Source organism: Chanos chanos, chromosome 4 (assembly GCF_902362185.1).
Source record: "Chanos chanos chromosome 4, fChaCha1.1, whole genome shotgun sequence".
Taxonomy (NCBI): domain Eukaryota; kingdom Metazoa; phylum Chordata; class Actinopteri; order Gonorynchiformes; family Chanidae; genus Chanos; species Chanos chanos.
Window position 1 is genome coordinate 45,918,161 of NC_044498.1, and position 21,834 is coordinate 45,939,994.

The 21,834-nt window shown below is 42.0% G+C and overlaps 1 protein-coding gene across 4 annotated transcripts; it reads left to right on the top strand.

The window, feature by feature from the left end:
* The first annotated feature begins 922 nt into the window (after nt 1-922).
* ppm1ba (protein phosphatase, Mg2+/Mn2+ dependent, 1Ba) lies at nt 923-20,483 on the top strand. 4 transcript variants are annotated; one of them, XM_030771639.1, is made up of 7 exons: nt 923-1,295; nt 7,566-7,713; nt 14,366-15,235; nt 15,681-15,798; nt 17,664-17,775; nt 17,959-18,016; nt 20,290-20,483. In XM_030771639.1, the coding sequence occupies exons 3-7, from the start codon at nt 14,381-14,383 to the stop codon at nt 20,317-20,319; spliced, it is 1,173 nt and encodes a 390-aa protein (XP_030627499.1). In that variant the 5' UTR covers nt 923-1,295; nt 7,566-7,713; nt 14,366-14,380; the 3' UTR covers nt 20,320-20,483. The 4 variants fall into 4 exon arrangements, with proteins under 4 accessions (XP_030627499.1, XP_030627498.1, XP_030627500.1 ...); XM_030771638.1 differs by lacking the exon at nt 7,566-7,713; XM_030771640.1 differs by lacking the exon at nt 7,566-7,713 and having other exon boundaries at nt 940-1,009.
* Nucleotides 20,484-21,834: the final 1,351 nt, after the last annotated feature.

The window sequence follows — 21,834 nt, forward strand, 5'->3', positions numbered from 1 at the left end:
GGTATAATCAGCAATAAAGAACACTGAGTAATTTCTAAATTGTTTATATGAACACTGTGTAACTGCATATTGTATCACAGAAGTAAAGTTATTATCTGATGGTTGAATGCAATCTCTTAGATAAATAAATAAAAAATAAATAAATAAATAAAATCAAGACTGAGTGAAGCAAACAAGGTAAAAAGAAAAAAAAGAAAGAAAGAAAAGAAAAGAAAAAAAATTGACATCTGCAAAAAATAAATGTGTTCGCTGTGTGACAAGGCAAGCAACTGAAGTGAGAGCACCTCTCCTTTCCCAGTGTGGAACTTGCAGGGGGAGAGGGTTTATACCCTAAAGTATATTGCTTTACTTATTGCTGTATGAACTGTCTTTTTTCATATGAAGTGTTCACGGTTATCAGTCCATTTATTATCACTAGCATCTGAAAGTCCTCAGCACACTAATATCTTTCATATCTTTCACTCTCTACTTTCTTTTCCTTCGTATTTTAAGTGTCTGTACTGGGGGCAATTCATCTATGCTTTATTCTTCTGTACTGGCCGTCAAAAGAATCGAATTTACGAAGCCCAAGTGGAAGTCTTGCACTAGGTTCTTTCCTTATCAAGTGGAAGTCTGTTAAAAGCTGCAAAACATACAGTTGAGGTCAAAGCTGGAGAACTACATAATTCTCAGTTTTAGTTTATGACTACAAATTTGTTAGTTTGGGATGATTTTGTCGCCGGTTCGTTCTCTTACACAAGTTGTAACAAGGCATTAAGCGCTTGCTCCTCTTGTCATCAACTTCTGGCATGCAACAGCTTGTCATTTGACAGACTGGCATACAAACCAATATTAACACACGCAGTTCTGGGCCAATGATGTAAAAATATGGAGACAATGGTACCTCCCACTTTACAGGCAAACTGTGCTGGGCCGTCATTGGAAGAAAGAACGTCATCTGTTTCGAACATGTAGAAAAGCAATTTATCCTCATTATTTCGGCATATTCCGCATTCGTTACCAAAATAAGGTATCCCTCTGTACTTATATTGCAGTAGGGATGTGGTTGGGTGTCAAACATGTATAAAAAACCACACAGTCAAAGGCGAGAACAGTTGAAAGGAGAACTGACCGTGTGAATTCAACTGCATTGCTACCTAGCTAGTTCTGGGCGCTAGCTTTATAGCTGGCTAGGATAAAAGGAAGAAATATAGCCTAACTACATGGTTAGTTAGACAGGGAGGTCGAGATAAGAAAATTACGTCGGCAGTCTGGAACGTGGAGATTTGAAGGAGGACAGTTTCATCCTGAAAACCGTAAGTCAGTGTCTGGTAGCTAACTAAAACAGAATTAGCTTTCTACCAAGCAGTGTAGCTAGCATAGCAATGTTTTGTAACAGGTCTGTTTACTGGGCCACCTGAGACAGAGGTCTTGCTAGCCCGAAAGCTCACTCTAATATTCTCTAATGGTTGCCAGATAGCTGCCTCGCTAAACCTAATACAAATGAATCAGTTGTACAGCATTCAGATGTTGGTTAGTTGTCTCAGATGAAGTTCCAAAACTTGGCTATGTCAGTTGTCGTCTCTTATCAAAAGGCTTTCACTTCAGCGCTTGGCTTGGCAGTAGGCAGCTAGCTGACATAGCAAAACGTTCTAGCTCTAACCTAAGCTAAATGCTAGGTTAAGTTAGCTAGGAACAGGAACGTTTGAATCTGAGCGTCACGTTAATATTAACTAGCACAGCTAGCCAGTTGTGCTAGTGCAGTTAGCTACAACTGAGTGTCTCTTCTGCAGATATGAATAGTAGCCAACCACCTTGCTCTGTGATGATGACATAGGAGGATAATTGTTTCGCTAGTAATTTTTGGCCACTGTCAATCACATTTAATGTATTTTCCCTGAATTAATTAAACCACTTGGTGTACTTTTACCGTATGCCGTGTGCAGCGAGCTGAAGCCACGAAATGGAATGAAAGCGTTACATAACATAGTAACGTTAGTTTTTTTGCCTCTCTCAAAATTTAAACGGTCATTACGACAGTAGGGGGATATGTTTAATAGCAGGGAAGCAGTTTAAAGGAGGTAAGATCGAAAGCTGATAAACTTTAATTTTCACAAACCGCTCTATTTTTGGCTTGCTCGTACACTGCTGGGTGCTTTGGAAGTACTGCTTGTTGGTGCCACACGTGCGTTAACATTGACTGCAATACTGGTGTGTGAATATGGCCTGTAACTGCCTTTTGATTTAAAACCTTTATTAGCTTATCTTTCATTGTGTCACGCACGTCATGAACTTACTCTACGAAACCTTAGCTTGCACGGGGGTTACTGGGGAGGAGAGGCGTTTTAATGCACCGTTTGAGTGTAATCTGAAGTGCCAATTCATGCTGATATTCTGTCTATCTATGAGGGGAAATACTCGTACGCACTCCCTCTTAATAAAGTATATTTTAGTCAGCTATATCTGCAGCTCCTTTGGCACCACATTTACCACTGTTGCTTTCCACCATCTTACCTATTAAAAGGAATGTGTCTGATTTCATCCCCATGTCATAACAGGTTGCAGATGAGACAAATAGAATTTTTGAACCCTAGTAAAAAAAACTTATTTAGATATGCACAAAGAGATGAAGGTTTGACTGACCACCCCCTGGCACATGTGCATGCTGATGACCCATTCCTCTGGACAGGAAAATAGTTGAGTTGTCAACTGATTATCCAACATTGCCCTTTGCTCTAAAATAACTGGACTGGAAACTAATGTTTGGCCCTAATCTTCATAACGTCAGCCCTCTCTCTTCACCACAACCAACAAACTCCCCCACACATATTTGGGCTTTGTCTTTCCATTTGTGATGATGAAGATCCTCTTTGGAGACATCTGTGTTCTTCTGCTGAGACTAGATGGATTAAGGTTTAAGGCTTTGTCTTGAACAGACTGCATGGTAGTGACAATTAACTTGAGTGGCTGTTGTCCTACAGGTGATTGATCTTGACTGAAAATCTGATTTGGTGTACAGTAGTAGCTTTCTCAACATGCAGTGCTGAAATGATGCCGAGATCATTTTCAGTTGGGTACAAGAACATCTGGCAGTGTTGTACAGCTCTCAAGTGTTTTTTATTTAATATTTGTTATGAACATAGTTTTCCCCCTATTTTTGTTGCTCAGTGTGACCATGGAGATGACATTTTGAATCATTATATCCAAACCTGCAGTAAAAGCATACCTTAAACCTCATTGCTGCTGTAGCACAGTTCATGTATTCTGTGAACTGACATCAACGGTGTCTGGATTGCTCTATCTTACATAATTTGAATTGTTAATGTTGTCTTTAAAACATGGGACATGGTATAGAATAACTCGGGCCATTTACCCAGCGTGTCATGTTATATTGTGATGTGATGATGATGATGTCGGTTTGTTGTTAGGAGTGGAAAAACTGCAACGAAAGTTATAATTAACAAACCTGTTCTGGGAGGGTTGTGTGCTAGTCAGCTAGGGTAACAGCTAGCATCACATCACATCACAGCTAAACTAGTTTTCAGGCGACTTTGTCATGGGTTTTGTCACAACTTTGTCATGGGCTTTAGAACTTTCTGAAATTTGTTCTGACATACTAGCTAAATTAACATGACTTACATTACTGGTACTACTGTCTGTGAGAGCTCAAAACCGTATATATCATTGGCAAGGAATGATAATGGAGAGGGAAATACAGCAAATGAGGGGTTTTCTGTTTATAGTCTCCCGTTGTTACTACTGCAGACTCCTCTCTGAAGGCATATGCATAATTCCAGTTGTCACTGATTTGAGCCAGCTTGGCATGTGAAAACAGTCTCTTCCATTCTAGCCTGACTGGTCTCCTTCAGTATCTTTGTCACTCACTCCTCAGATCTTATACTTGGGGCCAGTCAGTACTATGCTGGTTACTATAAACCTTGAAACACAGTATGTTTGAAATGTGGTTTCAGTGGGTGAACAGTACACAAGAGACACTTTATCATGGTTTGAAGTTTACTCATCATTCTTTTTATAGCCTAAATTACATAGGCCTTGTATTTATTATCAAATGGTCTTGTGTTAACTGAATAAGCAGGCTTGTTCACGGTAAAGCCTCACCATCTGGATTCAAAGATGATCATTGTGGGGTTTTTCTTTTCCTCTAAATTTAATTGTTGAATTTCCCTCTTGCCATCCAATAACACTGCAGTTGAAAGTTGGAAGACCTGCCAGTTGAGGCCATTTCAGATTTCTCCATGGGAGAGAAACTTGACTAGCAGATCTTTCCTGGGAAATCTGTACATCCGATTGTTGTATAATGTTTTTGTTTTGGGTTTTTTTTTTTGCCGTTTTCCTGACGATTCGGAATGCCCTAGTACCGATGATCTTTTGTAAGCTTCCCACTTGCATGTCAGTTCAGTTGAGATGACAGAGGCCAGCACCCACTTCCTCTGACACTTGTTTAGTCATCCACGGATTTTTTTTTATTTTTTCATTTTGCAGTATGATCTGCCTTGAATCATTAAGTGATGTAACACACTTCAAGGAAAGCATTATCTGGATGGTAAATCCTACACCACCATAGTGCAATGACAGGAAACTCACTGTGGTCAGCACACTTGCCCATGAGAATGTGACCAGTTGTGTTCCCTTGAACACCGCAATGTGGTTGGCAAGTGTGGAATGAGGGGGATTTGAACAGTTTATCCTAAAGGCACCTTTGGAGTGTTTGAGTCTTAACCAGGTACACCATAAAAACCTTTACTTTCATTTTGAGGGAATGTGTATATCTTATGATGAGGAGAGACTAGTTTATTATTACCAGTAGTCTTTGCACAGACCCTAGGCCTTTATATAGCTCTTATGAGTGTATCACAGGCAATTTGTTTGACACTTTATGGATTTTTTTATGTTCTTGACCATGAGTGAGAGCTGCAAAATTGTTTATTTACACTTAAAACCATGAGAAACAAATACCTGGTGTTCAGTGAATCGCGTCCCCATCAACAAATGTTTATCTGTAGGTTACCTCAGAAGTTAGCCAATCAGCTGTCTCCTGCCTTTACCTGTGGTAAAGAGTTGCGTCATGTGGCAACAAGATAGGAACTCAGTAGGAAGGCACTGCATGACAGGGAGGCAAAGGGAGTATCACCTCTGGTCTAGCTTATAAACTTCTGAGATAGGAATCATGAAACTCTACTCTCTCTTAAAACCCTGTTTTTTGGGGTTTTTTTTTTTTTTTTGTCTGGTGACTTGTCCCTCCCTCAGCTAAACCCGACGATTTCCGCTAAGATGTATCTGGAAGCTTGTTTGCCTGAAGAGATCTTGTTCTGCTGGGCATGTAATATAAATGTTGTGCTAGCTCTAAATAAATTTTAGAAATCAGAGCTTATGTTCACACTTGTAGGTTGTCACAGATAAATTAAAAATGAAGTCAAGGATTAAGTGTTTAGTTGTTATTTTAGTTTTCCATATTCTGGCTTGAGCCATGACGCTGTTTGCAAATAATTCATGATAGAATCTGTGTATGTTCACATGAGGAAGATGACAGCCAAACTTTTCACTCCACAATGTCGTAAAACACTGATTTATGTCTATAAAGTGTGTAAAGAACTGTTTGTCCTAATTTGATTAAATCTAGTTGCAACCTTAAAAGACCCATCTCGACATATCCTTAGGGAAAAGCCACGCTACACCAATTCAAAGACCCTGCCTAATGCACAGAGAAGAGCCTGTGTTTTGTGGCTGTATAGTTTAGCGTTGGTACAGTTTTGTACAAAACTTTGGGCATATGTCTTTCACAGTCTTAGTTTGTGAAGTCAATAAATATTTATTTTTGAATATTTACATATTACTTTTCCTGTTTCCTGGAAGTATTTTTCACCTTTGAGGCCTTCTGTAAAACTTGTATTTTTGTTTGAATTCAAACTGACATCGCTATCTGTCGTGGCCTGAACAAGCTGACAGAGAGCATTTGGTCTTATTGCATACACAGAGGGTGTAATGCAGAAATGCTAAATAAAGAAAAGAGGGGCCAATGAAATAACAGAGGTTTGGACCTGACCTTGAACTTGAACTCATCGAGGCAAAAAAAATCCTCCTATTTGAGAGCGTTTGTTGTGTAGCTTATTAGTTATCTTCCGACAGTGTAAGTTGGGAATTAGGCAGGAGACTGTCCCAAAAAGGAAACATCGGCCTAAATGGCGCTCGGTTTTATCACATCTTTCATCCTCGGTTGTGACGTGTCTACTGTGGTCTCCTTTGAAAGTGATTCACATTATGTAAGGTCATAGTCAGCAATGTCCCTTGATTTGTCAAGCGCCATCACTGAAAGGCTAATCAAGCGGTGCATGGTTCTAATGAGCTGATCACCAAATTGAATTTGCCAGTGAAGCACACTGTCTAGACTTCCAATGTGCCATACAGGTAACTCCAGACCCAGGTAAATGTTCATGTTTTGAATCCTCTCAGAGTTATTTAGAGTAGTGCTGGGTTGCTCTTAGACTGTTAATACCCACGCTCCATACACGATTGCGACAACAGTTTAGTGTGTGTGGTCAGGATGAGTTTTTGATTGCGAAGTATTCGTGAGTGGTGGTAACCGTGTAATTAATGTGGAATGTAATGAGACACCCTGAGCACATAGATTTGAAAATTAAAGTGGCTTTTATTGACCACTTTGTTTCCCCAATCAAATACTTTTTTATGTTGTTGTAAACAAGCCTCCACCAATTTGGAAAAAAATGTTAAAAAATAATATCTGTAACCCTTGTTACACATTTATTAGTGGTGCTAGTTATCTCAATAATATCACCTGTGCTAATAACTTGGATGAATAAGAAAGAGATGGTAATGTTCTATAAATGAGTGTGAGGCAAAGTTTGTGACACAGTAAGATAAGAGTATATGCAGATCTGGGCTGACTGGGCTAATGAAAGAGACAGTGGGAACTTGCTTGTGTATCACTTGCAGTTTTTGCTTGATGCTTGTGACAAACTTTGAAACTGCACACGTTTTCACACAGCGTTAGGACGCAGTGAAATATTTTCTCGTTCAAGTATGTTGAAATATTTTCCTATTACTTGATGCTGAACCTTCTGTACTGAGGTTTGATGTACTGGTCTGTTTGTTTATGCTGCATTACTTTCTCAACCTCTTAGTGATACAATGTTATAGCGTAAGCTACACAAATGGTGTGCAGGGTTTGGTGTCATCCCTCGATTAAACATTTATTAAGATGCTCATGGACACCACTGAGGCAAATGTGAAGACCAGAGGCCACACAGGTTTGTTTGGTTCCTCTTTTTGTCTCTGGCACTGAAACGCATGCACATACAAACAGCGTTTGGTTTACCTTCCACAAGATTGGCCCTGGAGCTAAAGCATTCTTACCAGTAATCTAATGTATGAGAACTTTACTCAAGGTAGATCTTTACAGGAAGAGCTTTCTTGAAACTTTAGAGACTGTGGTAATGGCAGTGGAGACAGAGAGAAGACTCAGACAAGACGTCAGTTGGTGAGGAGTTGAGCTGACTCATCAGAACTCTATGCATTTCTTCATCCGGCGTTCTTTCAAATGTTTACAGAGACAGTTATCAATCCCAGGTGTATGACCTGTGTGTATTTGTGGAATATATACATGGTACCATCACTGTGGTTTGCAAGCGACACTGGAGAAGTCTGGATAAACCTGTATGAGCTGGTGGAAAGACCCTGATCAGACCTGACCTGGTGGTGAGTTTTACCTAAGAGATGACCGAGATCGTAAAAGATTTTCTCTCTCTTGGCTGCAAGTTTGTTGTCGTGTCTTTGCTATATGCCCACGCCCCTGATGCACCCAGCTGTGCTGGTACGGGCAGTTCCTCAATGCCTGTCAGTCATATACACGGGCTTATCAAATTGATGATTATGGCTCTCCTTTGAAGTTGGCCTTGTATGGATTGTTTGTTAGGATGTGGTGGGGTAGGAGTGTCCCATTTCAGCGTGGTATGGATGGCTGGCCGGCCAAATGATGTAGAGAAAGTTGTAACCTGGCAACCCTCCCTTGTTTGCCTTATTTTTAGCTGGAAGACCTGTCAAATTATCTGCAGAATTTGAGAAACCCTAACTTAAAGGGGAAGTTCGCCTTCGTTGACTAACGGGCCCCTTGCCTCGTTTCCTTAAACTGTTGACGCAATTTTTTTTGATGCTCAGTGTAATCAGACCAACGTTTAATTTTTTTTTTTTTTTTCTGCTGCCCACATTGTGAAATTCAGAAAGCATATCAGTGTGACTTTGATGATTGACTATGCAAAAACAAAAACTTGTGAAAGATGCTCCTTTGTTTCACCTGTGCAGTAACAGATGCGAAGACTATTAGCGATATTGCATGTCAGTCAGGAAAGCCTGTGCTTGATAGATGCAGCCTAGATCTTCCTCTTTTTTTTTTTCTTTTTTTTTTTAACCCACTGGACATAACAAATAGTAAAAATAGAAAAGTAGTTTGTTAGGAAATTCTAAACTGTCACAGCCAGCTACTGCTAAATACACAGTGTGTAAATATTGTTTTCAGAGCTGTTTTGACCTTTTTGAGAAGTACAGCAGACTCCACATTTCCACAAATCCACATTTTTCCATCAAGAATCATCGGACGTGTTAACAAAGGCTGAGATAAGGTTGAACGTTCCCTGTAAGAGGGCCATCAGTTTTTGGGATGGCTAATATGAGTGCTTTGAGTCTTAGAGCAAGAAGTAAGAAAGCTGGAAAAATACTGGTTTGGAGGAGCCTGGCCTTGGATTAGTAGTTGGGGGCAGTTCGCGTCTTGTGTTGCTCAGCATTTCATATTCAGCTGTGTGGCTATCTATTCCTGTCACCTTCCTTCATGGCCTCAACGTGGATGATCTCTCTATGATGTAGCAGTCTCTTCACAACACTGCCATTGCCTGACTACAAGCTTTCCCTCTCCACGCAGCTGCTCCAGTACTGACATAATGAGTGTTTGTCTTTCATTTGTGCTCAAAGAACAAGGGAACACAAGGCCAGTGCAGCAGTCAGGTCGGCTCTCGCTGCCAAAACATAACCCAGAGGCACTGAGATCCAACATGAGATCACCACATCACTTTAACTTATTGCATGGACACGAGAGCTCGGGCTGAGCACGAACAACATGCACGCACGCACGCACGCACGCACACACACACACACACACAGGCATACATGTCTGTGTTTTACTTCTCTATATGGAACCACATTGCTATAGAAATGCTGTACTTTTTTTTCTTATTTGTTTGTTTGATTTTTGTCTAGAAAATATTGAAGCTCCTGATAATTTTTGTTTTCCAAAGCAAAAGGAGACTCCCGACTGCCTTTTTGGGGCAGTGGCAGCCACGCCAATGTATGATGCTAATCAGACGATGCCTGCTGAGTGTTGAAGGGTCTGCTCTGTCCTCACTGTTAAACAAATTAAGAATAGAAACTGATGTAGACCTCAAAGCTATGGTCACTCTGCCGACTAGACAAGACGAGCCTTTGTGAGACTACTGAAGCCTTTTCTCATTTATACTTCCAATTTCTCACAGCCTATACCTCATCCTGAGTCATTTTTCTCTCCTCCAAAAATGCATTAAAACCAGAACACTTGTGTGACTGTCCATCTACACAAACGCGTAAATCTGTGTTATCGCGCCCACGGTTCTCTTCGTTCCACAGAAGGGACAGGACATGGGCAAGATGTGCTCAAGTGCCCTGTTGAAGCTCCCTGTTGCCATAGAAACCACTCAGGGCTGCCACTCTAGGCATGGTAGGCATGGAAACGGAACATATGACAGTGGTCCAGTGGTTACATCACTGCAGTGCAATAGATCTCGGGGCTGTGTTCAACTCCCAGATCGCTTCAATGGAATGTGTAGGTCAGGTTTTTCTCTTGCTCTGCCTTGTGTGTATGAGCAGCTGATCAGCAGGAGATGGATCTCTATTGAATGAGGCCACCATTTGGTAAGGTAGGAGTTATTTATTCATTTTTACAGTGACGCATCTAGTGAAGGAGTATGCCATCTAAATATATGTATAGAACAGCTGAATATTGGTATGCTCTTTTGTGGATGTTTTTGCGATATTACCTAGATTAGTATGTAGAGTGGTTGGATTTCTGTCATATGCTGGCTGGTAGTCTTAAATTTATTGTTTATGTATATATGTATTTTAAAGCTTGTCCAGGCACAGTATAGAGGAATGATGGAAGGGCTACACAAAAATGATCTCAGAGAGAGTGCTGATTGCAGGAGTGTTGTTTTGTCCTTGAGCTGTGTCAGGACAGAGGTGTTCTTACCAGCCCTTATTGCCTCTGTTTATTATCTGCTTGATGGCTGCATCACAAGGCCTCTGTGAACCAACACATCCATCCATAAGCAATTAGTTCTTCTGTTTGGGCCTTTCTCGTGTACTGTCATGCAAATGGGAGTGCATGATCAAAGTACACCGAATGTCAAATTAGAGTCCAGGTGCTCCACCGCAGAGGAAAGATCAGCACCCTTGTTTTAAGAGCTGAATTTTTTTTTCTTTGTATATTGCTCTCACAGTAAGATATTGACCCTCTTGTAACGGCAGAAGTTTGAACCTTTAACCTCAGAGACACCAACTTTCGTCACACGCCGCGAGACAAGTTATATTTAGCAGAAACTCTCCGTTTTTCCTGCTGGACGTTGGGGCACTTGCAAAACCTGGCCTGTTTTTCTTTTGGAGAAGCTGAGGGAAGCGTGACTTCCCTTAATGAAAGGCGAGAGTGTAGGGAGTATCCTCTGGCCTGTGTTCGACTGAAGACCTGAGCAAAAGGGAAGAAGAGTAGCCTGTAATCTAAGCTGGCGGTATTTTTAGCCCAGTAGGCGTGAGGTGAATTTCATCGCAGATACTCAGACGTGCTGCTTAATGACATCATGAAATGCCTCCTGTCTAGATTGCAAAGCTTATTGAGACTTAAATTCCTTTCTGTCCAGTTAGTTGTCAAGAAGCTGTTTGCCACTTCATAAACAATGTTTTGATTCGCAAACCTCATGTAGGTATCATTACCTACTGAAGCTAATTAAAAGTAACTGATTTTTTGCATCTTTTTCAGCAAATTTGCTTCTTTGCACCTGAAGTAGTGTGTGTAACTTTAGTATGTGCAGGTGATTCTGGAGTGTAGTACGGATAAGCATCTCACGGCTGTATCTTAGTGACATTGAGGTTGTTTATGCCAAAAATTGTATTAAAGAGAATGGATCTGTTCAGGGGTTATTTAAAGGTTATCTCATTGTTTTGGAAAACTGCAGTAAAGCCTGTGTACATTAACCATTCAGTAATGTCCTGAGTGTTGGTAATTGCTGCAATGCATGTGTGGCCACAGTCTACGTTTTTTGGTTGTTTTTTTTTTTCCATTTACCCTTTGTTTACTTTGAGGGGATCTGTTTAACTGAAGGTGTGTAGTTTTATCATGTATACCCAAATATATGTCGTGGTCCCTTACAATCTTTCAGTGTAACCGAGCTGATGAAGGATTGAAGTATTGCACTGCAGGCTGTGCGTGTTAATATTGTTTCGTATATGTGTCACTGACCAGGGCTTGACGCTTGCTTTTTTCCCAAGGAGCGCACGTGCTCCTAAGTTAAAAAAATGAGGAGCGCATAAACACCTTCAGGGGCAAAATGAAAATTTATCAAATAATGTGTTTTTTCTTAATAAAGGGATACAAGGAGACGTTTACAAGCTAAATGATTTCATTTATTTGAATACTAAAAGTACACTAGGTTTTTCATTATTTCTGCTTCTAGTTATGTAATTATCTATGCTTTAAACTGTACAAACCTAGTTTTAAATGCCAAAAAAAAGTCTGGTCAGTCCGTTTAGACACACAGTATATCACTGGGCGCGGATGAGTGGATCACGTGATTGTTTTCAACAGACAACATTGGTTCAGCACAGTGACCATGTCATCGTCATTTTTGTTGTGCTATCAACGTTTTTGTTTGGGGGGGGGGGGGGGGGGGGGGGGGGGGGGTGGAGCCTGCTTGGGCTGAATTTTGTAATACGTTTTTATTTGCACACTCGGTCCTCAATACATTTTACAGTTCGCTCACTATTTTTAGTGGCAAATGCGAGTGAAATGCTCGCACTGTCAGGCCCCGCTGACTCAGGAGTACAACAATGTCTATTCTTGGACACTTATAATGTTCTTATTGGGACAGGTTGGTCAAAGCAGCTTAAAACTGCTCCAATGTTTGTAATCTCAGGTCTGTCACTAGGTAGTTTACTGGAGCATGCTGTGTGTTGAGTTTCTCAGGATTGTTGACAATATTAAAGTGAACACTATGAAAGTCTTAATCCGTGTGTATAAGTGCAGCCTTCAGGCACCATCTTAGGCAATTTAAATAGGTGTTAAAATCGGTCATTAGTTTTCCCTATAAAGTGTGTGTGTGTGTGTGTTAGGTTGTGGGGGCTGAGGTAGCTAGAAACAAAAACAAGAACCTTTTGATGTTCATTTTGAACATCGCAAAACTTTTTGGTTCATTTCTACCCTCGATACATAAATTCTCAGGGCTTTTCTTTTAGGTTGATGTATGTATGTGTTCAATAAACATAGCGTTCCTTTTATCACATGTGAAGCTTCCACCCTCAGCTCTGTATCACTGAACAAAACCTGTTGTGACTGAGCTGTCAGCCTGGTGCTGGGTGACCTGCTTTCACTGCTGACCAACTGAGCTGCCAGTTCCAGAACTTTTCTCCCCGGACTGTTTGCACTGTGACCATTAAAACAGTGAAACTGAGTACCTTCTGTGCAAGGCAAACAGAGCAACAACATATCTCTTCCTTCTATCAACACACACACACTTTGATTTAATCCACATTTTTTAAATGAATTCAGACACAACCAGTAAGGTTCTAGAGTGAGTTTCTCCCTCTCTCTCACTGTATACCTTTTGACATTAGCCGCTTGTTAAGGAGAACTCTGAGCTATGTCCTCCTATAGCATTTCATGGTCTTACACGTGTGTAACACCGCTTACTTGACTGTAGGACATAGGTTGTCCTTATATACCCAGTGCCATTTGTCTCAGGTTTTAAATACTTGTAGTGGGGAGTTTTACATTAGCAAGGTGGAGTAAGTGAAGACAGCTTGTGCTGGACTGCAGCTTTGTTTTGCTTTTGTGTTGCCTTCCAGCTCCACTCGAGCTATAAAAGGCTGGCCCGTCTGAGGCAAACAAATCCTGTCAGCCTGCTGGGTGAGACGTTTAATCTCTGTTACAGCAACCTCTTCAATCGCCTCAGTCTTAGTTCTACCACTAATGACTGAACAGAGAACAGACAGTGAAGAACTTTAAACACCTACGAATTGCTTGCAGCTATTATAAAAAAAAAAAAAAAAGATTCCCTTGCAGTTTACAGGGCGAAAAGCTTAGGGGTTAGCAATGACTTTGTGAATGGTTGTGATTGAGTGCTCATTCTTTCCCTCCCTCAGCACCCCAGGATCTCAGTCTGAAGGGAAGGCTATGTAAGCTACATGCCTTTCCTGTTTACTCCTTTTAAATAATGTCAACCCTTTCAAATGACACGCTACTGCACCTCCCCCCCCTCCCCTTTGCACTGGTAGTCAACTCAAAATATCAGATTCTGTGAATGACCTGGGGTCAGACATGTCTGTGTCAGGTTGAAAAAGGTGTTTGCACTAGACACAGTAAGTATACAGGCTCCTGTTCTCCCTTGTTTTCTCAGAAAAGCATTTAGCACCATCCGCCATTGATGTGGCCTGCATCTGACCTTAAGCCATTGGCTATAATGCCACTCTGGTGATTTTGCCATTTACTTCAGAGTGCTAGAAAGGATTTGCTAATACTGATTTGTTTTTTACACTTCTTCCAAAAACTACACTAACTCTACACAGGCAGCCGGATTATCTGGCTTTCAGAGTGTTTTTCAAAAGCTACACCCAGACTGAACGTACTGGGGATCTAGAGCCAAGAATCTCAACATGTTTATTTCACTCAAAGCTCTTCAGTTTGTTGTTAATAGAAAACCGTCTGTTGAAGGCAGTATCTAAACTCCTGCATTCATTCTCAGCTACACCAGGCACGACGTGGGAGGTATTGGACCATATGCGGCAGACAGTGTCCCTCCATAATGGTTGCCTTAAATAGTGTCAGCAGGCTGTTTCTTTTTTTTTTTTTTTCTTTCTTTTTTTTTTTTTGTACAAAGTACCCGCACGTTGTGGTACCATCAGTTGTTTCATTTTAATTTCACTTGCAACTGGCCTATCAATCTTATTCCGCTGTGTTTTTAACCTTCAGCACATGTCTTTGCGGTCACACTAATACAGCGTTATTTCGTAGCATGTATTTGTATTTGTGCAACCACATACCATCTCTTTCTGTGCCTGCCAGACGGTGGCCTGAGCCATGGGGGCGTTCCTGGACAAGCCCAAGACGGAGAAGCACAACGCGCACGGAGAGGGCAACGGCCTGCGCTATGGCCTGAGCAGCATGCAGGGCTGGCGTGTGGAGATGGAGGATGCACACACGGCGGCCGTGGGTCTCCCGCACGGCCTGGACGACTGGTCTTTCTTTGCCGTCTACGACGGCCACGCCGGCTCCCGCGTCGCCAACTACTGTTCCAACCACCTGCTGGAGCACATCGTGGCCGCCGGCTCCGCCGACAAACTGCGACAGGCGGGGGCGCCCGCTCCCGAGTCACTAGCGGTGGAGGCGGTCAAGAGCGGCATCCGCGCCGGCTTCCTCAACATCGACGAGCACATGCGCAGCTTCACCGACCTGCGCAACGGGATGGATCGAAGCGGATCCACGGCGGTGGCGGTGCTGCTCTCTCCCGAGCACCTCTACTTCATCAACTGCGGCGACTCGAGGGCGCTGCTCTGCAGAAACGGCCACGTCTGCTTCTCCACGCTGGACCACAAGCCCTGCAACCCACGCGAGAAGGAGCGCATCCAGAATGCTGGCGGATCGGTCATGATCCAGAGGGTCAACGGCTCACTGGCAGTCTCTCGGGCACTGGGCGACTACGACTACAAATGTGTGGAGGGAAAGGGCCCCACCGAACAGCTGGTATCCCCCGAACCAGAGGTCTTTGAGATTGTGCGATCAGAGGCAGAGGATGAGTTTGTAGTGCTGGCCTGCGACGGTATCTGGGACGTGATGAGCAACGAGGAGCTGTGTGCCTTTGTCCGGGCGAGGCTGGAGGTTACGGACGATTTGGAGAAAGTTTGCAACGAAGTGGTGGATACATGTCTACACAAGGTACGGTAGTTGTTCTGCAACAGCTTGTGGTGTAAATTTAGAGGGTTCGTGGTCAAGGGGCAGACTGATGCTCTCAAGAGCTGTCGTTCGGTGACTTAGTTATCTATGTTGCGGTAGAATCGCTATCAAATCACAAAGGAACTGAACCACCAGAAACATGAGGTAGAAATCAGTGTACTTGATGGGTCATCATAATTCATTGTAATTCACATTTCGTAAAATGAGACCTATTAACGTAAAATGTCCTTCGTATGACAATAACACTGCTCAGTGAGGTGACATGATATTTGTAGCAAAGATACCTTGATTTGCAGACACAGATGTCAGAAACCATTATTTTTTTAACGTGTTTCACCCTATTTTGAAAGATGCATCAAAACTGATAGTATTCTGTGAATAAAGCAAGTCCTTCTTTGTATCCCCTCTGTCTTTCTGTCGTGTTCAGGGAAGTCGAGATAACATGAGTGTTGTGTTAGTGTGCTTGCCCAATGCACCCAAAGTGTCAGAGGAGGCGGTGAAGAAAGACGCAGAGCTTGATAAGTTCCTTGAGTCCCGTGTGGAAGGTGAGAATGTGCACACATGCTCTCATCAAACTCAAGCAATGCATGGTAACTTTTCAACCCCACCAATCTGACACACACCCACACACACACACGCACACCCCTGTTTGTCCTGTTAGTATTAGCCAATGAATACGCCAAATGAACAAGCTTTGGCTACATTTAAGTTGAAGTTGATCAAGAATAAGTTTCGTGACAAGTTTTTGGAGTATGCTTGCATCAGCTTCTTAAATCCTCTTAAAAATGAAGTGTTTATTGGAGATGGTTGGTTAGGCGTCCCTATAAACACATGAATCAGTAGTGTGTAGGGCTGGGCGACATATCGAATTAATTCGATCAATTTGAGTTTTTGTTTTTGAGCGATGTGAAAGATGCCTAAATCGCAAAAATCAAGATTAGCGCTTCCTCTGCTGTCACTCAAACGCTAGTGCCGGCGGTTCTCTGTAGTTACAGCAGTAACGTTGGCTGTCACCGTTTCCTTGGAGACGCTTGCACGCCTGAGCTTTGACGGTCAGCAACAAGCTTGAGTAATGGTGGCCGCAGCCACTGAAGACAACGAAATAATACCAAAGAAAGGTAGTTGTGTTACCTCAGTGATGTGGAAATAGTCCGGTTTTGCAAGGTCCGACGTGGAACAGACCACCGTACCACGTAAAGTTTGTAAAAACTCTGTTTGAACTAAAAGTGGCAGCACGACAAACCTGTTCAGACAGAAAAAAAAAATCAATCAAAATCGTGAATCGACCATAACACACACAACTTTTCGGCCATATCGCCCAGCCCTTAGTGGTATGACCCCAGCTCAGTTGCTCATGTTGCTCATGTCTCTGCCAATATCACTCCTTCAACTTCCACTCTGTCTACTCCTTCCCCAATCTCTTTCATTCTACTCAGTGTTTGACCTGCCTTTTCCTTTCTTTACATCATCTTTCTCCGTTTCACCTCAGCTCACTATCTCTCAGCAGTTTGACTCATTCTTTTCACCCCCCCCCCCCCCTTTTTTTTTTCTTTTTTCCTTTCCTCTCTTTGGATATTGCGCATACTCTGGCAGCCGGTTGTGAGGTTTTTTTTTTCTCTCTCTCTTTTTCTTTTCCAATTTCGGGGGGTTATGTAAACTCTGGGCCCGGAGCGTTTGGCCAAGGTTGGCGTAATGTTACGCTAATGTTTGGCTGGGTGCTGTGAGGGCCTGAGGGAATTGTCTGCACTGCTGCTCTGGTGAGGAATGCGCTGGCTGAACATCTAACTGGCAGTAGGCCCAGAGCAGTCCAACTGGGTTGCAGAGTTCTTCTCCAGCCTCCCTCTCTCTCTCTCTCTCTCTCTCTCTCTCTCTCACACACACACACTCACAATCTCTGTCTGTCTCATTCTCCTGACCACAGTGCTCTGCTTCTCTCTCTCTCTCTCTCTCTCTCTCTCTGCTCCCAGCTTTTTCTGTCTCCTCTTATTTCCCAACAAATTTGTGTAAATATTTCATGAACCAGTGTCTGATGTAAATTCACTTTTCTTATTGTTTTGTTCTGTCTTTCCAACCTCTGTTTTTCTCTGTGTATCTTCTCCTTCTTTCTCTCCCCCTACCCCACCCTCTCTCCTTCTCTGTCTCTCTCTCTCTCTCTCTCTCTCGCACAGTCACACAATCACACACACACACACACACACACAGTCACAGTCACACCCAGACAGACAGACTGAGAGAGTGGATTTGTATGCTATGTAATGTTCTGCTCTGGTGATTAAATCTCTGTCACATGCCCCTCAGTGTTTGTGGTTTTATTTAGCTGCCTTTAACCTGTGATGTACTCTGCTCCCTCCCCTTTGCCTTCTCTCTCTCTCCCACCCCCTGTCTTTCTTCCTCTTCTTCTTCCTCACAGAGCTCATAGAGAAAGCAGGGGAGGAGGGTATTCCTGACCTGGTCCATGTCATGAGAAACCTCGCCGCAGAGAATATCCCCAACCTCCCACCAGGGGGAGGTCTTGCCAGCAAGTGAGCAACACACACACAGACACGCACACACACACACACACACACACACACAGGCCTCACATAAATATTTCTTCAAACTTAAAGTGTTTATCCAAAACATTTTGCTTAGCTTTGATTTGCTTAGATTTTGCTTTGTTTTGTGTGTGCGGAATATTCTTTCATAGTGACTGTGTGTTTCTCCAGGCACAGTGTTATTGAGGCTGTGTATAACAGACTGAACCCACACAGGGAGGAGGATGGGGTGAGTATGGACACGACTTAGCTCTGAGCTATTATTATATTACAACCTTTTAATATGCTGCTCATTACCCCTAGACTATGTTAGAGACCAGGGTAAATATATTTGGAGATATATTACCCCCAGCATCCCCAGTGTCTGCCCCATTACCTAATGCATCTTATCATGAGACTTCATCCAAGTCTGACAGCCACCCCCCCCCCCATCCCGTCCGCACCCCCCACATACATCTGGAACCCCCCTGTCCCCAAACTCTGCTCATTTCAGTCTTTATCCACTTTAAAATAAGTCCAATTAGTTTACTCTAGTGGGAATCTGCTACAGAGCTCAGTAAAGGAGGGGGGGGGGGTGTCACCACTCAGAACACTTTTATCCCTTAATGTTAGACTTTCTCTCTGCTCTAATGATAGACTGATCTATGTCCCTTTGTGGCCAGTTATTAAATGATATGTAATTGTTTAAGATAGATTTCAGTGGATTTAGAGGAACATGCATTTGATCTGTTAACTAACACACTTTGTCGGCTATAAAAATACCGTTTAAAAACAAATGCAGTCACTTTGGCCATTAAACATTTAAGAAAATCTTGAAGGGGAGGGGAATAGGATATAGGTATAATTTAATACAGAGTAAGGTACAACGTGGGTTTTTTTTTTCCTTCATGTACTTCTTTCGACTTGTCTCATGATAATGATGATCAGAGAAATGCAGGTGTTGTCAGGTGTACGGACAGATGCATGTTGACAGCCTCTCTGTGAAATACTGTGATAACGTGTCGGGAGAACCCCAAAGACAATGTGTCGGAATGACGGTGTAGTGTAATCAGTGTCCAGTTTTTACTTTGACTTTGACTTTGAAGTCAGGAGTTGGGTTGTTGGTCCAAGCCCTTCCCATGGTTGGCACCCGAGACGTGCTGTGTGAGTCAGCGTGTTCGAGAGAGAGAGAGAGTGTGTTTATGTTAGATGACGTTTATGTCTATCTCTGTGTCTGTGGGCCCCTGGAGTGTTCTTTTGACTTGAATGATGTCACAGTGTGCTTGTCTGTGAGAGGTGTCCGTTGGTTGCTGAGAATGTATGTTTGTGTGCTTGCATTTGAAGTACAGTTTGCTACACTTCTGTCCTTGCCTTCCCTTTACTCCCCCTCCAACTGTCCTTACAAGCTAGTTCAGAATGTAGTTATGTAACAGAAAGTTCTTAAATAGAATTAGGCATGCTTTCGTCCACACACGCAAAAATATTGGAGACTTTTCTAACTGTGTGTGTGTTCACTCCTTGATTAATGCAGCCCACCTGTTTCATTTGGTAAGTTAACTTACTGAAATGTTTGCATTAATTGGCAGAAGGATTAATGCGTTCATCTCTGATTGGATTAAATGTACATAGTGTCACAGCATGTTTTTACCTTTCTAACTCAACTGAGATAATTCTCTTCCATTTTGTGACTTTAGGACGGGCTGCAACAGTGTAGGGTCAGAGTAGGCCCCAGCCAGATGGGATTTCTGTCCGAGTTAGACATTTTGAGAAGTTGTTATGACCGCTATTTGTGTTTTGCTTTGAAAACACGAGTTTTCCGAAGTTGTGAACAGAATCAACAACGACAAGCACAACACAAGAACAACATTGCTGTGGGAATTCTGACCTCCTCACGGTTAAATTATGTAGTGTTTAAATGCCCAAACCTTATAGAGCAACCAGGAATATAATAGGTACTGAAATAAGCTGTAATAATTTATCAATGATGTACAAGAACATTGGATTACATAAGACATTTCCAGGTCATATGATAAAAATATCTGACTGATAATAACATTTGAAAATGAAAATATGATAACTTGTATTATTTGATAAGTAAAGAAAAAAAGACTGCTGTGTGTGCGTGTGTGTGTGTGTGTGTCTGTGTGTGTCTGAATGTATGTTAGTGCATGTGATGGAATGTATCAGCATCAGTTGCGAGGCGGTGTTTGTAAGTGGTGTAGGTATAAATGGACATCTTTAATTCAAGGGATTACTTTTTTTTTTTTTTCCCAACAAAGGGGCCCTTACAGCTGTCAGACTGCTGTTTTCTCACATCAACCATATTCCCCTGTTCTTACTTTTTATTTCATTATTTCTGTTAAGTTTTGAATATATACAAGCATCCACGTAAAAGAGGTGATGTTAACTGATCATGCTGTTATGCTGGCATAATGGTACTTTTTCCTGTCTTGTTGTCCTCTCGCTCTCTCTCTCTCACTCTCTCTCTGTCTCTCTCTTTTTTTCCCTTGTCTCTCTCTGCAGAATAACGCAGACATTGAGGACCCCTGGTAGCTGTCAAGCATAAACGCCTGTCCCCCGTTGAGGACTCTGTTCTACAGAAGGCATCTTTTGCTCACATTTTTTTTTTTTTTTTGCTTTCCCCCCCCCAAGATGCAGAGAGATCATTTGGACCATAAATCAAGATTCAAAACAATAAAATTACAACACAACCCATTGGATTGCAAACTTTTTTTTTTTTTTTTTTAATTTTTTAGGTGGGGGGGGGGGGGGGGGGGGGAAAGGAAGAACTCCAGTGTTAATAATATCTACATCATGAAACAAAGTATACAAGAAACAATAAAGACTTTTTGTTGCTTTTTGTGGTGGTTGTCAATGTTCTTGTTAAAACTGATGAAGAGACATTTTGGCGCAATGTTCGCCTATAAGCGCTGTGGTGCCTTTTTTTTGAAATGGCTATTGATGGGGACTCAGCTGAAAGCGGTGACACGCCCCTTTGCCCAGACCACCAATGGACTTGATTTGGGGGGGGGTGGGAGGAGAATGTGAGACCACTGCTACTCTTGAACTGGGTCTTTAGACCATCACTGGGTTTAACTTCAGGATTTAGTGGATGAAAGTGTGGAAGGGTTTGTGAGAAAATGGCCATGTTACTACATAACCTGTGTGGGAAGGTTTCAAGCTTGACAACTTTTTTGCACCTTTTCCCCCTTGTGTACTTACTGATATTGAGGGAGAGTGACTTTGCATTGATTCTGCTTCAACCTGCAGATTATCACTCGTTTGGTTGTCATAAGCTTTTTAATCCTGCTGTTTCAGAGAGTGTATATATATATATATATATATATATATATATATATATATATATCTCTTTTTAAGTTACTTTACACTTTTTTAAATGGTGGTGTCCTGTGTGAAATGCAGTAGAAAGTTGGGTATGTGGTGATTGAAGAATGATGTGTGAATTGTTTTGGACACACTGAGAATGTTCAAGTTACATGTGTGCACGTTACTCAGCTACCCAGGAATCATGGGTCTTGTAGGCTAAAAGGGATCCTTGATGCCTGCCAAAGCCACATTGTTTCTCACAACTTACCTCCTATCCTTGCTTCCCTCTGTTTCTTGTTTCTCTCCACCTTCTTTCTATCCAGCTTTTCTCACTTCCAAGATACAGAACTGAACTTTTGCAACAACCTGCCTTTTTTTTCCCTCAGAGTATATTGTAAAATGGTGTGATTTTTTTTTTTTTTTTTTTTTGATTAGCTGAACATGAAAATTTTAGCTATATGATGAACTTTCTTTTTATTTTCAGATTCAGCATAAACGTGTAATGTTGATATTGTTCAAATGCATTTTCAGCAGTGACTACAAAACAACATTGGTGACATGAAAGCCGAAAGATAAAATTCAGCAGAACAATAAAGGTTAAATAAAATATTTTTTATTTCTCATGTTGTTTTCTTTATTCCGTGGTGCTATGGCGGCACAGAAGAGAATGGTATATGGGAGGAATCTTTGAATCAGTAACGCAGTTGTACATGCATTGTATTCCCCCAAAACCAAAGACAA

Excerpts from the sequence above, each read along its gene's own strand:
- ppm1ba (XM_030771639.1), top strand. The coding sequence starts at position 14,381 with ATGGGGGCGTTCCTGGACAAGCCCAAGACGGAGAAGCACAACGCGCAC. Across the intron at positions 15,236-15,680 it reads TGGATACATGTCTACACAAG|GGAAGTCGAGATAACATGAG; the intron begins GTACGGTAGTTG and ends TGTCGTGTTCAG. Across the intron at positions 17,776-17,958 it reads GGGGGAGGTCTTGCCAGCAA|GCACAGTGTTATTGAGGCTG; the intron begins GTGAGCAACACA and ends GTGTTTCTCCAG.